Source organism: Phocoena sinus, chromosome 5, assembly GCF_008692025.1.
Source record: "Phocoena sinus isolate mPhoSin1 chromosome 5, mPhoSin1.pri, whole genome shotgun sequence".
Classification (NCBI taxonomy): Eukaryota; Metazoa; Chordata; class Mammalia; order Artiodactyla; family Phocoenidae; genus Phocoena; species Phocoena sinus.
Genome location: NC_045767.1, coordinates 13,385,354 through 13,399,718, shown reverse-complemented (window position 1 = coordinate 13,399,718; position 14,365 = coordinate 13,385,354). Strand labels below are relative to the sequence as shown.

Here is a 14,365-nt window from a genome sequence, read left to right as displayed (position 1 = left end):
TAACTCCAGGGAATAAATTCCTTTTTGTGTATGGGGAAAATGCTGAATGATTACTTTCCATCTTCAAATGAGAACAGAATGGAAGGAAAAAAACTTAGGGAAAAATCTGTGAAGTGGTTACCGACAAACATTAAAAAGAAGGCTCACAAGGGGAATGGTATAACCTCTGCCACTAGGGAGTTTAAATAACAGGAGAAACATCTTTGTTGGACTGTTTAGGTTTAATTCTGTCAGGAAGGAGACAACTAGAAGTCAACTGGATTATATCGTTAAGGTTCTGTAACTGTACCCTTGTGCGGGTAGTTGATTTCAGGTAGGCATTTTCTTTACCACAGTCCTTGAAAAAGGTAAACTTGAACCTTTAAAGACTGTGATATAGAAATTTAATTTCTACATATAAGTATCTTATTTACCACTTAATGACTATGCTAAGTGCTTTGTATGTGCTAATTACTTTGATCTTTCAATAACTCTACTGGGGAGGTGTTATTATCCTACGTTAAACATGAAGGAACTGAGGCTTAGAGAAGATGAAATTGCCCGAAGTCACATGGCTACTTAATGGCACCAGGCTATCTGCCTGACTCCAAAATACCTCCTCTCATGATACCGTCCCATACACCTTGGCTCCTGTTACCTTATAATCTAAATGAATTCTTGAATAATTAATTAATTCATCCAGTAATCCATAATTTCATAAGAAGTTAAACTTACATGGTAAAACTATAATTACTTTCAAGAGGCAGGAAAATTGAAGGGCAAATTATGATTGGATTTTCTTTAAGTGCTATGCCATGTTCATACCACAAGTAGATTTCAAAAAAAAATCTATAAACATCATGAACACAAACTGAATTCAGTATTTAGAGTTAGTCACTGCTGTAATAAAATCTAAGAATAATGTTGATTTTGATTGAAACAGTACCAAATATTATATAATTATTAATACAGTAACTCGGTTTGTTTTTCTCTATCTATCTAAACAGTCTGTTTCAAGCCTATCTTTATAATCACTAAACTCTTTTCATTTTGATCCTAACAGGAGAGACTACTGCTCCTACTTTAGAACAAATGGCCCATTTCATTTATGTGATACGTGTGCATTAGGAGTAATTGCCCCTTATAATTTCATTGATGTTCTGCACTTTTTACTCTATTTCCCATTGGACGACTTTTATATGGTATTTTAGATTTATATGGTCATATACAAATGTCCATTAAATGAAGTTAAACCTATAAGCTAGGTAATTTTTTTCCATTTAAAAACTGCAATAAAAACACTGCAATTTGAAACACTACATTCAAAGCATGTCATTTACTTCCGAATCTGTCAATGAATACCTGCCTAGTTTTAGACAGAACATAATGCTAGAGCAGTGCTGTTCAACAGAACTTACTGGGGTGACAGAGTTGTTCTATATTACACTGTCCAATATGACATGGCTACATGTGACTTTTGAGCATTTGAAATCTGAATAGTGTGACTGAAGATTTCAATTTTAATTTTATTTAATTTTAATTTAAACAGCTGCCTGTGGCTAGCAGCTATCATATTGGACAGTGCAGTTCCAGATTTAGGTGTCAAATGGCGGAGACCGATGTTTATTTCTGTTTCTGAAGTTTACTTTTTCAACCTTAAACATTAAAGAGACTAATTTTAAGTAGTTTAATCAAATAAAAATAAAACTACTAGTTCTCTGGAAACTTCTAAGGAGCTTTTCTTATCTCCACTCTACTCAGACTACTGTTATCCAGGGATAACGAGGAAGCTCCCTACCTGCTGGGAGGCTGAAGCAGCTCTCTGTTCCGCCTCACTTAGTCGTTTCTGAAGTCTGTTGGATTTTTCTTGATGCTCTACAATCAACTTTTCATTCTATTAAGGGTAAATATAAGACAAACAAGTTAGAAATCCATATGTGGCACGGAGATGTTTTATGGAATAGTCAATGAAAAATCTGGACATCATTTTACCACTTACAAAATGCAAAGATAATATATCTCCAAATTTACATTTTTCAAGTCATGAACTTCAAGGTTCAAAGCTGGTTTTACATTATGACTAAACTGGTTCCCCTCCCCTGACCCTCCACCACATGCCACCAAAGAAAGTGAATTAAATCTAAAAGCAAAGCGAATCTGAAGTTAAGACCAAGGCTTTCAGTTTGTGATTTGTTAACCTTGAGATCTTATATCACTACTTTGGAATCACCCGGAGAGTGTGAGAACACAGACCTGAGCCTCACAACCAGAGCATCAGTAGGGGTGGGATGGTCCTGAGAATCTGCACTTCTATCAAGTTCTTGGGTGGTGTCGATGCTGTCTGCTAGCGCATTTAGAACCACTGTGCTAGACAAGCTTCCAGGGGAACTGTGACATAGTCTACGCATTATTAAGGTCAAGAAACAGAAAATGTTCATTCTAGAAATCCTGATTTTTACAGAGCTAGACTTATCTTAAATGATTTATATGCTTACGGTATTATTTAAAAGGGGAAGAAATCAGTCTACATGTTTCCCAATACATGTGTATACTCCAGAAGGTATTCTCCAGAAGGTATTAGGGTCAATAGCATTATTAAGGCATTGGTATGGGTTGCATTATGTCCCTAAAAAAAAGATGTTGAAGCCCCAACCCCCTAGTACTTATGAATGTGACCTTATTTGGAAATAGGGTCTTTGTTGATGATTAAGTTGAAGTCATTAGGGTGGGTCCATATCCAGTATGACTGGTGACTTCATAAAAAGGGGAAATTTGGACATAGAGACAGACATGCACAAAGGGAAGAACACATGAAGACACAGGGAGAACATTATCAACAAGACAGGGAATGCCTGAGGCCACCAGAAGCTAGGAAGGAGGCCTGGAAAAGATTCTCCCTCAGAAGGAACCAATTCTGCTGTCTTCTTGATTTTGGACTACTGGCTTCCAGAACTGCGAGACAGTAAGTTTCTGTTGGTTAAGCCACCCCAGTCTGTATTACTTTGTTAGAGCAGCCTCAGGCAACTACATAGGCATCATGAATATAAATCTGTCACAACATGGTGTCATGCAGACAAGTTAAAAGAATCTATCAATTAAAAAATGTATTAGCCTTCTCCATACAAACAAGCCTAAAAAAAAGTTTTTGCACATGTAAAACTGTTATACAGTTCTTTGAACTAGGTACTTCCCATGTCATAACATACAAGTGATAAGAATGAATGTCATGCCTAGTAATACAAAATACTGAACTAACAGTATCCTGCTAAAATGTGCTTAATTCTATTTCTTAGTGTGCCCAAAAGCAAAATTAAATTGTATGAAGAGAACTATATTGGCTTTTCCAATTTACCAAGATGTTTAAATACGTAGTCTTAAATTTAAGAGACACATCATTAACACTAGAGAAAACCTGAGGAAAAACTGCCATCATCTATAATAATCATTTTCATAGTTATAATCAGACTATATATACATTTTACTATGCTGCTACCATAATGGTTAAGGCACAGTACAGCTTAGATAAAACATAATATATGCAACTGTTCTTTTTTAATTGATCATTTTAGTTGCTTTTGAGCTTCCAAAATAATTAACATTGCTGTGTTGAATATTTCCCTTTAAATTTTTTCAAATTTAAAATTATTTCCTTAGGACAGATTCCTGGAAGTGGGAGCACATCAAAGAGTTTTTGAAAGGTTACTGTTTAATTGTTTTCTAAATGGCTCATGTCAATTTACAATGCTATAAAACTGAAGTGTAATGACTTCACTATGGCTCCTATAGAAGGCCACAGAGACCTAGTGGACCATACAGCCTGTTAATGAAATTCCAACAAATACCTTCGAAGTTTGCTCATCAAACAAAGAACTAGAGTTCTAGAAAGTTCTAATAATAATCTGGAAATTGTTTAAATTTTTTTCTTCAAAGGAAAAAAATGATAAACCCTTGCTATATTTAGTTCTAAAGCATTAATCTAAAGGAATGTTTTAATATATTCCAGTAGGAAAAAGTATTTTCTACATGTCTTTTGTGATGGACTAAAACAAAATTGGAGGAGGATCTTCAAGATGATGGTGGAGTAAGACGTGGAGATCACCTTCCTCCCTACAAATACACCAAAAATACATCTACATGTGGAAAAATTCCCAAAGAACACCTACTGAATGCTGGCAGAAGAAATTAGACTTCCAAAAAGGCAGGAAAATCCCCATGTACCTGGCCATGTGGCTGATAGGGTCTTGGTGCTCTGGCCGGATGTCAGGCCTGAGCTACTGAGGTGGGAGAGCCGAGTGCAGGATATTGGACCACCAGAGACCTCCCAGCCCCATGTCATATCAAGCGGCAAGAGCTCTCCCAGAGATCTCTGCCTCAATGCTAAGACCAAGCTCCACTCAACAACCAGCAAGCTCCAGTGCTGGACATGGCATGCCAAAAAACTAGTAAGACAGTACACAACCCCATCCATTAGCAGAGAGGCTGCCTAAAATCACAGTAAGTTCACAGATACACCAAAACACACCACTGGACGAGGCCCTGCCCACCAGAAAGACAAGATCCAGCCCAACCCACCAGAACATAGGCACCAGTCCCCCTCCACCAGGAAGCCTACACAACCCACTGAACCAACCTTAATCACTGGGGGCATACACCAAAAATAACGGGAACTACGAACCTGCAGCCGGTAAAAAAGAGACCCCAAACAGTAAGTTAAGCAAAATGAGAAGACAGAGAAATATGCAGCAGATGAAGGAGCAAGGTAAAAACCCACCAGACCAAACAAATGAAGAGGAAATAGGCAGTCTACCTGAAAAAGAATTCAGAGTAATGATAGTGAAGATGATCTAAAATCTTGGAAATAGAATGGAGAAAATACAGGAAACATTTAACAAGGACCTAGAAGAACTAAAGAGCAAAAAACAATGATGAACAACACAATAAATGAAATTAAAAATTCTCTAGAAGGAATCAATAGCAGAATAACTGAGGCAGAAGGACGGATTAGTGACCTGAAAGATAAAAGAGAGGAAATAACTACTGCAGAGCAGAATAAACAAAAAAGAATGCAAAGAATTGAGGACAGACTCAGAGACCTCTGGGACAACATTAAAAGAAACAACATTCGATTTATAGGGCTCCCATAAGAAGAAGAGAAAAAAAAAAAGGACTGAGAAAATATTTCAAGAGATTATAGTTAAAAACTTCCCTAATATGGGAAAGGAAACAGTCAATCAAGTCCAGGAAGTGCAGAGTCCCAAACAGGATAAATCCATGAAGAAACACAACAAGACACATATTAATCAAACTATCAAAAATTAAATACAAAGAACAAATATTAAAGAAGCAAAGGAAAAGCAACAAATAACATACAAGGGAAATGCTATAACCTTAACACCTGATCATTCAGCAGAAACTCTGCAAGCCAGAAGGGAGTGTCAGGACATATTTAAAGTTATGAAAGAGAAAAACCTACATCCAAGATTACTCTACCTAGCAAGGAGCTCATTCAGATTTGATGGAGAAATTGAAAAGATTACAGACAAGAAAAAGCTAAGAGAATTCAGCACCACTAAACAAGCTTTACAACAAATGTTAAAGGAACTTCTCTAGGCAGGAAAAACAAGACAAGGAAAAGACCTACAATAACAAACCCAAAACAATTAAGAAAATGGTAATAGGAACAATGATATTGAGGACTACCTTAAATGTAAATGGATTAAATACTCCAATCAAAAGACACAGACTGCCCAAAAGGATACTAAAACAAGACCCATATATATGCTGTCTACAAGAGACCCACTTCAGACCTAGGGACACATACAGACTGAAAGTGAGGGGACAGAAAAAGATATTCCATGCAAATGGAAATCAAAAGAAAGCTGCAGTAGCAATTCTCATATCAGACAAAAAAAGACTTTAAAATAAAGACTATAACAAGAGAAAAAGAAGGACCCTACATATGATTAAGGGATCAATCCAAGAAGAAGATATAACATTTGGAAATATTTATGTACCCAACATAGAAGTACCCCAATACATAAGGCATATGCTAACAGCCATAAAAGGGGAAATCAACAGTAGCAAAATAATAGTAGGGGACTTTAACACCTCATATTCACCAATGGAATGAACAATGAAAATGAAAATCAATAAGGAAACAGAAGTTTTAAATGACACATTAAAAAAGTTGGACTTAATTGATATTTATAGGACATTCCATCCAAAAACAACAGAACACACTTTCTTCTCAAGTGCTCATGGACCATTCTCCAGGATAGACCATATCCTGGGTCACAAATCAAGCCTTGGTAAATTGAAGAAAATTGAAATTGTATCAAGTATCTTTTCCAACCACAATGCTATAACACTAAATATCAATTTCAGGAAGAAAACTGCAAAAAATACAAACATATGGAGGATAAACAATACGCTACTAAATAACCAAGAGATCACTGAAAAAATCAAAGAGGAAATCAAAAAATACCTAGAAAAAAATGACAATGAAAACATGATGACCCAAAACCTATGGGATGCAGCAAAAGCAGTCCCAAGAGGGAAGCTTATAGCAACACAATCCTACCTCAAGAAACAAACAAAAAAAAAAATCAAAAAACCAACCTAACCTTACACCTAAAGCAATTAGAGAAAGAAGAACAAGAAACCCCCCCAAACTTAGCAGAAGGAAGGAAATCATAAAGATCAGAATAGAAATAAATGAAAAAGAAATGAAGGAAACCAGAGCAAAGATCAATAAAACTAAAAGCCGTTTCTTTGAGAAGAAAAACAAAATTGATAAACCATTAGCCAGACTCATAAAGAAAAAAAAGGAGAAGACTCAAATCAACAGAATTAGAAATGAAAAAGGAGAAGTAACAACTGACACTGCAGAAATACAAAGGATCATGAGACATTACTACAAACAACTCTATGCCAATAAAATGGAAAACCTGGAAGAAATGGACAAATTCTTAGAAAAACACAACCTTCCAAGACTGAAGCAGGAAGAAAGAGAAAATATAAACAACAATCACAAGCACTGAAATTGAAACTGTGATTAAAAATCTTCCAACAAACAAAAGCCCAGGATCAGATGGCTTCACAGGCGAATTCTGTCAAACACTTAGAAAAGAGCTAACACCTATCCTTCTCAAACTCTTCCAAAATATAGCAGAGGGAGGAACACTCCCAAACTCATCCCACGAGGCCATCATCACCCTGATACCAAAACCAGAGAAAGATGTCACAAAAAAAGAAAACTACAGGCAAGTAGCACTGATGAACACAGAAATAAAAATCCTCAACAAAATACTAGCAAACAAAATCCAACAGCGCATTGAAAGGATCATACACCATGATCAAGTGGGGTTTATCCCATGAATGAAAGGATTCTTCAATATACACAAATCATTCAATGTGATAAACCACATTAACAGAAGGATAAAAACTATATTATCATCTCAATAGATGCAGAGAAAGCTTTTGAGACAATTCAACACCCATTCATGATAAAAACTCTCCAGAAAGTAGGCATAGAGGGAACTTATCTCAACATAATAAAGGCCATATATGAAAAACCCACAGCCAACATCGTCCTCAATGGTGAAAAACTGAAAGCATTTCCACTAACATGAGGAACAAGACAAAGTTGCCCACTCTCACCACTATTATTCAACACAGTTTTGGAAGTTTTAGCCATAGCAATCAGATAAGAAAAAGCAATAAAAGGAATCCAAATTGGAGAAGAAGAAGTAAAACTGTCACTGTTTGCAGATCACAGGATCCTATACATAGAGAATCCTAAAGATGCTACCAGAAAACTACTAGAGCTACTCAATGAATCTGGTAACGTAGCAGGATACAAAATTAATGCACAGAAATCTCTTGCATTCCTATACACTAATGAGGAAAAATCTGAAGGAAAAATAAGGAAATACTCCCATTTACCACTGCAACAAAAAGAATAAAATACCTAGGAATAAACCTATCTAAGGAGACAAAACACCTGTATGCAGCAAAGTATAAGATACTGATGAAAGAAATTAAAGATGATACAAACAGATGGAGAGATATACCATGTTCTTGGATTGGAAGAATCAACATTGTGAAAATGACTGTACTATCCAAAGCAAGCTACTGACTGAATGCAATCCCTATCAAACTACCAATGGCATTTTTCACAGAATTAGAACAAAAAATTTCACAAATTTTATGGAAACACAAAAGACCCCAAAGAGCCAAAGCAACCTTGAGAAAGACAAACGGAGCTGGAGGAATCACGCTGACTATAGACTATACTACAGACTATATTATAGACTATAGTAGACTATACTACAAATCTACAGTAATCAAGACAGTATGGTACCGGCACATAAACAGAAATATAGATCAATGGAACAGGATAGAAAGCCCAGAGATAAACCCATGCACAGATGGTCACCTATCTTTGATAAAGGAGGCAAGAAAAGACAGCCTCTTCAGTAAGTGGTGCTGGGCAAACTGGACAGCTACACGTAAAAGAATGAAATTAGAACACTCCCTAACACCATCCATAAAAATAAACTCAAAATGAATTAAAGACGTAAATGTAAGCCCAGACACTGTAAAACTATTAGAGGAAAACATAAGCAGAACACTCTGTGACATAAATCACAGCAAGATCTTTTTTGACCCATCTCCTAGAGAAATGGACATAAAAACAAAAATAAACAAATGGGACCTAATGAAACTTAAAAGCTTTTGCACAGCAAAGGAAGCCATAAACAAGATGAAAAGACAACCCTCAGAATGGGAGAAAATATTTGCAAATGAAGCAACTGACAAAGGATCAGTCTCCAAAATACACAAGCAGCTCACACAGCTCAGTATCAAAAAAACAAACAACCAAATCCAAAAATGGGCAGAAAACCTAAATAGACATTTTAACAAAGAAGATATACAGAGTGCCAGCAAATACATGAAAGGATGGTCAACAGCACTAATCATTAGAGAAATGCAAATCAAAACTAAAATGTGGTATCACCTCACACTGGTCAGAATGGCCATCATCAAAATATCTACAAACAATAAATGCTGGAGAGGGTGTAGAGAAAAGGAAACCCTCTTGCAGTGTTGGTGGGAATGTAAATGGATATAGCCACTATGGAGAACAGTATGGAGGTTCCTTAAAAAACTAAAAACAGAACTATCATATGACCCAGCAATCCCACTACTGGGCATATACCCTGAGAAAACCATAATTCAGAAAGAGTCATGTACCACAATGTTCATTGCAGCACTATTTACAATAGCCAGGGCATGGAAGCAACCTAAGTGTCCATCGACAGATGAATGGATAATGAAGATGTGGCACATATATACAATGGAATATTACTCAGCCATAAAAAGAAATGAAATTGAGTTATTTGTAGTGAGGTGGATGAATTTAGAGTCTGTTATACAGAGTGAGGTAAATCAGAAAGAGAAAAACAAATACCGTATGCTAACACGTATATATGGATTCTAAAAAAAAAATTGGTTCTGATGAACCTAGGGGAGGGACAGGAATAAAGACACAGATGAAGAGAATGGAGTTGAGGATATGGGGAGGGGGAAGGGTAAGCTGGGATGAAATGAGAGAGTGGCACTGACAGATATACACTACCAAATGTAAAACAGATAGCAAGTAGGAAGCAGCCGCACAGCACAGGGAGACCAGCTCAGTGCTTTGTGACCACCTAGATGGGTGGGATAGGAGGGTGGGAGGGAGATGCAAGAGGGAGGGGATATGGGGATATATGTATATGTATAGCTGATTCAGTCTGTTATATAGCAGAAACTAACACAAAAATGTAAAGCAATTATACTCCAATAAAGATGTTAAAAAAAAAATTAGAGGAATTGGGTTAAAAAAAAGTCTTAGACATGCACAGAAATAAAGGGGATCCTAACAATTCTGAAAAAGCACAAGGTATACTGGTGAAACTGAAATAAGAGCTCTATCTTTGTCATTTAAATATGATGAATCACAAGCTTTCAAAGCTTTTATTCATATTATATTAAGTGTGCACTTTTAGGGTTATGTATGATTTCTACAAGAAATACTCACATCCATATGGTATTTCCAAGTTGAGAATTAATTTGGACTGGGTTCAGGTAAAATTCTATAATGTGTGGATCAACCTGCAGCAGAAAGCACTTCCCAGGAGGGTCATTATCTTACCTCAACTACCTTTTCATTTGCCATTTCCAGCTGAGAAAGCAGCTCTTGGGTATGAAGTTTCTGTCGACTCAGCTCACTCCTATTAATCAAGAGACAAGGAAGGAAAAAAAAAAAAGAATGGAAGAAAAAGCCATTAATATAGCTGTTCAAAAATTTAACAAAATCGAATCTTTATTAGTGAGATACATGTTCATGTTTTGAACAAAAATATCTTGTGTGCAAAATAAAAGTTGCTTCTTAATAGACCATATCTGAAATGACTCATTTCTTTATAAAATTCATATATATTCTGGACATTGGTTGTACAATAGTGTGAAAATACTTAGCATTATTGAACTGTTCACTTAAAGTGAATGGAAAACTTCCAGGTGGGTGAACACGTGGAAATTTGGGCAGAGCTTTGGGCCTGGAGAGGGTAAAGATGCTCCGTACCTCTCTCCCATGCCTGGCCCTATGCATCTCGTCCATTTGATGTTCATGTGTATCTTTTATCATAACCTGTAATAAACTGCTAAACGAAAAAGAAGACAGCAATAATAATAACAACAGAGAAATATTCTGCATGATAAAAAGCCATCTCTTGGCTGGCAAGGACCAAAGTATTCTACCCCTGGGAAGCCTGTTTTGCATTTGCAGCAAGAGGGCATTGAGGACCCCTCAAGAACACACCACTTGAGCTTAGTTATGCCTGTGCAGAAGGACAACTTCTGCACCTTTTTCCAATCCCTGTGTGCCTCACACTCACCACACCTCAGACTGCTGTATTTTTTTATTCTTTATTCCCAAAATAGCTTGAGCCCCTTGTCTTCAGGGAGGCAAATCTGAGACTGGTTATCCTGTCGCTTGGCTGCTTACTGAATAAGCCCTCTGTTTGTTGCAAACCTCGAAAACTCAGTGTTCTGGTTGCTACCTGTCAGGCAAAACCAAGCAGGCTCGGTAACGTCAGGAGATCACAAATGAATTCATCTAGAGAACTGACAAATCTGTCAAAAAGAGTTGGCTCTTGAGAGAAGATTTGTTTCCGTGGCAGCCCTGCGGCTGACAGGGTATTGGTGCTCTGGCCTAGTGTGAGGCCTGAGCTTCTAAGGTGGGAGAGCTGAGTTCAGGACACTGGACCACCAGAGACCTCCTGGCCCCACGTAATATCAATCTGCAAGAGCTCTCTGAGAGATCTCTGTCTCAACGCTAAGACCCAGCTCCACCCAACAACCAGCAAGCTCCAGTGCTGGATGCCACATGCCAATCAACTAGCAAGACAGGAACACAACCGCACCCATTGGCAGAGAGGCTGACTAAAATCATAATAAGTTCACAGACACCCCAAACACACCACCAGACGCAGCCCTGCCCACCACAAAGACAAGATCCAGCCCCACCCATGGGAAAACAGGCACCAGTCCCCTCCACCAGGAAGCCTACACAACCCACTGAAACAACCTTACCCACTGGGGGCAGACACTAAAAACAACGGGAACTATGAACCTGCAGCCTGCGAAAAGAAGACCACAAACAGAGTAAGTTAAGCAAAATGAGAAGACAGAGAAATATGCAGCAGATAAAGGAGCAAGGTAAAAACCCACCAGACGAAACAAATGAAGAGAAAATAAGCAGTCTACCTGAAAAAGAATTGAGTAATGATGGTGAAGATGATCCAAAATCTTGGAAATGGAATGGAGAAAATATAAAAAACGTTTAACAAGGACCTATAAGAACTAAAGAGCAAACAAACAATGATGAACAACACAACAAATGAAATTAAAAATTCTCTAGAAGGTTCAATAGTAGAATAACTGAGGCAGAAGAACAGATAAGTGACAGGTGAGACAAAATACTGGAAATAGCAACTGGAGTACAGAATAAAGAATGAAAAGAATTGAGGACAGTCCCAGAGACCTCTGGGAAAACATTAAATGCAACAACATTCGAATTATAGGAATCCCAGAAGAAGAAGAGAAAAAGAAAGGGACTGAGAAAATATTTCAAGAGATTATAGTTGAAAACTTCCCTAACATGGGAAAGGAGATCGTCAGTCAAGTCCAGGAAGTGCAGAGAGTCCCATACAGGATAAATCCAAGGAGAAACACAAGAAGACACATAACAATCAAACTATCAAAAATAAAGTACAAAGAAAAAATACTAAAAGAAGCAAAGGAAAAGCAACAAATAACATACAAGGGAATCTCTGTAAGGTTAACAGCTGATCTTTCACCAGAAACTCTGCAAGCCAGAAGGGAGTGGCAGGACATATTTAAAGTGATAAAAGGGAAAAACCTACAACCAAGATTACTCTACCCAGCAAGGATCTCATTCAGATTTGACGGAGAAATTAAAACCTTTACAGCCAAGCAAAATTTAAGAGAGTTCAGCACCACCAAACCAGCTTTACAACAAATGCTAAAGGAACTTCTCTAGGCAGGAAAAACAAGACAAGGAAAGACCTACAATAACAAACTCAAAACAATTAAGAAAATGGTAATGGGAACATACATATTGAGAACTACCTTAAATGTAAATGGATTAAATGCTCCAATCAAAAGACACAGACTGCCCAAAAGGATATTAAAACAAGACCCGTATATATGCTGTCTACAAGGGACCCACTTCAGGCCTAGGGACACATACAGACTGAAAGTAGGGTATGGAAAAAGATATTCCATGCAAATGGAAATCAAAAGAAAGCTGCAGTAGCAATTCTCATATCAGACAAAACTAGACTTTAAAATGAAGACTATAACAAGAGAAAAAGAAGGACCCTACATAATGATTAAGGGATCAATGCAAGAAGAATATATAACAATTGTAAATATTCATGCACCCAACACAGGAGCACCCCAATATATAAGGCAAATGCTAACAGTCATAAAAGGGGAAATCGACAGTAGCACAATAATAGTAGGGGACTTTAACACCTCACATTCAACAATGGACAGATCAACCAAAATGAAAATCAATAAGGAAACACAAGCTTTAAATGACACATTAAAAAAGATGGACTTAATTGATATTTATAGGACGTTCCATCCAAAAACAACAGAACACACTTTCTTCTCAAGTTCTCACGGACCATTCTTCAGGATAGATCATATCTTAGGTCACAAATCAAGCCTTGGTAAATTGAAGAAAACTGAAATTGTATCAAGTATCTCTTCCGACCACAATGCTATGAGAGTAAATATCAATTACAGGAAAAAAACTGTAAAAAATACAAATATATGGAGGCTAAATAATATGCTACTAAATAACCAAGAGACCACTGAAGAAATCAAAGAGGAAATCAAAAAGTACCTAGAAACAAATGACAATGAAAACACCTGACAATGAAAATGACCCAAAACCTCTGGGATGCAGCAAATCAGTTCTAAGAGGGAAGTTTATAGCAATACATTCCTACCTCAAGAAACAAGAAAAATCTCAAAAAAAACAACCTAACCTTACACCTAAAGCAATTAGAGAAAGAAGAACAAAAAACCACCAAAGTTAGCAGAAGGAAGGAAATCATAAAGATCACAATAGAAATAAATGAAAAAGAAATGAAGGAAACCATAGCAGAGATCAATAAAACTAAAAGCTGGATCTTTGAGACGATAAACAAAATTGATAAACCATTAGCAAGATCGTCAAGAAAAAAACGGAGAAGACTCAAATCAACAGAATTAGAAATGAAAAAGGAGAAGTAACAACTGACACTGCAGAAATACAAAGGATCATGAGACATTACTATAAGCAACTATATGCCAATAAAATGGAAAACCTGGAAGAAATGGATAAATTCTTAGAAAAACACAACCTTCCAAGACTGAAGCAGGAAGAAAAAGAAAATATAAACAGAACAATCACAAGCACTGAAATTGAAACTGTGATTAAAAATCTTCCAACAAGCAAAAGCCCAGGATCAGATGGCTTCACAGGCGAATTCTGTCAAAAACTTAGAGAAGAGCTAACACCTATCCTTCTCAAACTCTTCCAAAATATAGCAGAGGGAGGAACACTCCCAAACTCATTCCATGAGGCCACCATCACCCTGATACCAAAATCAGACAAAAATGTCACCTAAAAAGCAAATTACAGACCAATATCACTGATGAATGCAGATATAAAAATCCTCAACAAAATACTAGCAAACAGAATCCAACAGCACATTAAAATGATCATACACCATGATCAAGTGGGGTTTATCCCAGGAATGCA

At 36.9% G+C, this 14,365-nt stretch overlaps 1 protein-coding gene across 3 annotated transcripts in view; it reads right to left on the bottom strand.

Annotated features, from left to right (window-relative positions):
• SCLT1 (sodium channel and clathrin linker 1) overlaps window positions 1–14,365 on the bottom strand; it is a 260,510-nt gene that overhangs the window by 2,726 nt on the left and 243,419 nt on the right. For all 3 annotated transcript variants that reach the window (XM_032632761.1, XM_032632760.1, XM_032632762.1), the window contains exons 19-20: window positions 10,178–10,256; window positions 1,778–1,873 (exon numbers count right to left, since the gene is read on the bottom strand). In XM_032632761.1, the coding sequence (XP_032488652.1) occupies window positions 1,778–1,873; window positions 10,178–10,256 (175 nt within the window). The remainder of the gene's footprint in view (window positions 1–1,777; window positions 1,874–10,177; window positions 10,257–14,365) is intronic.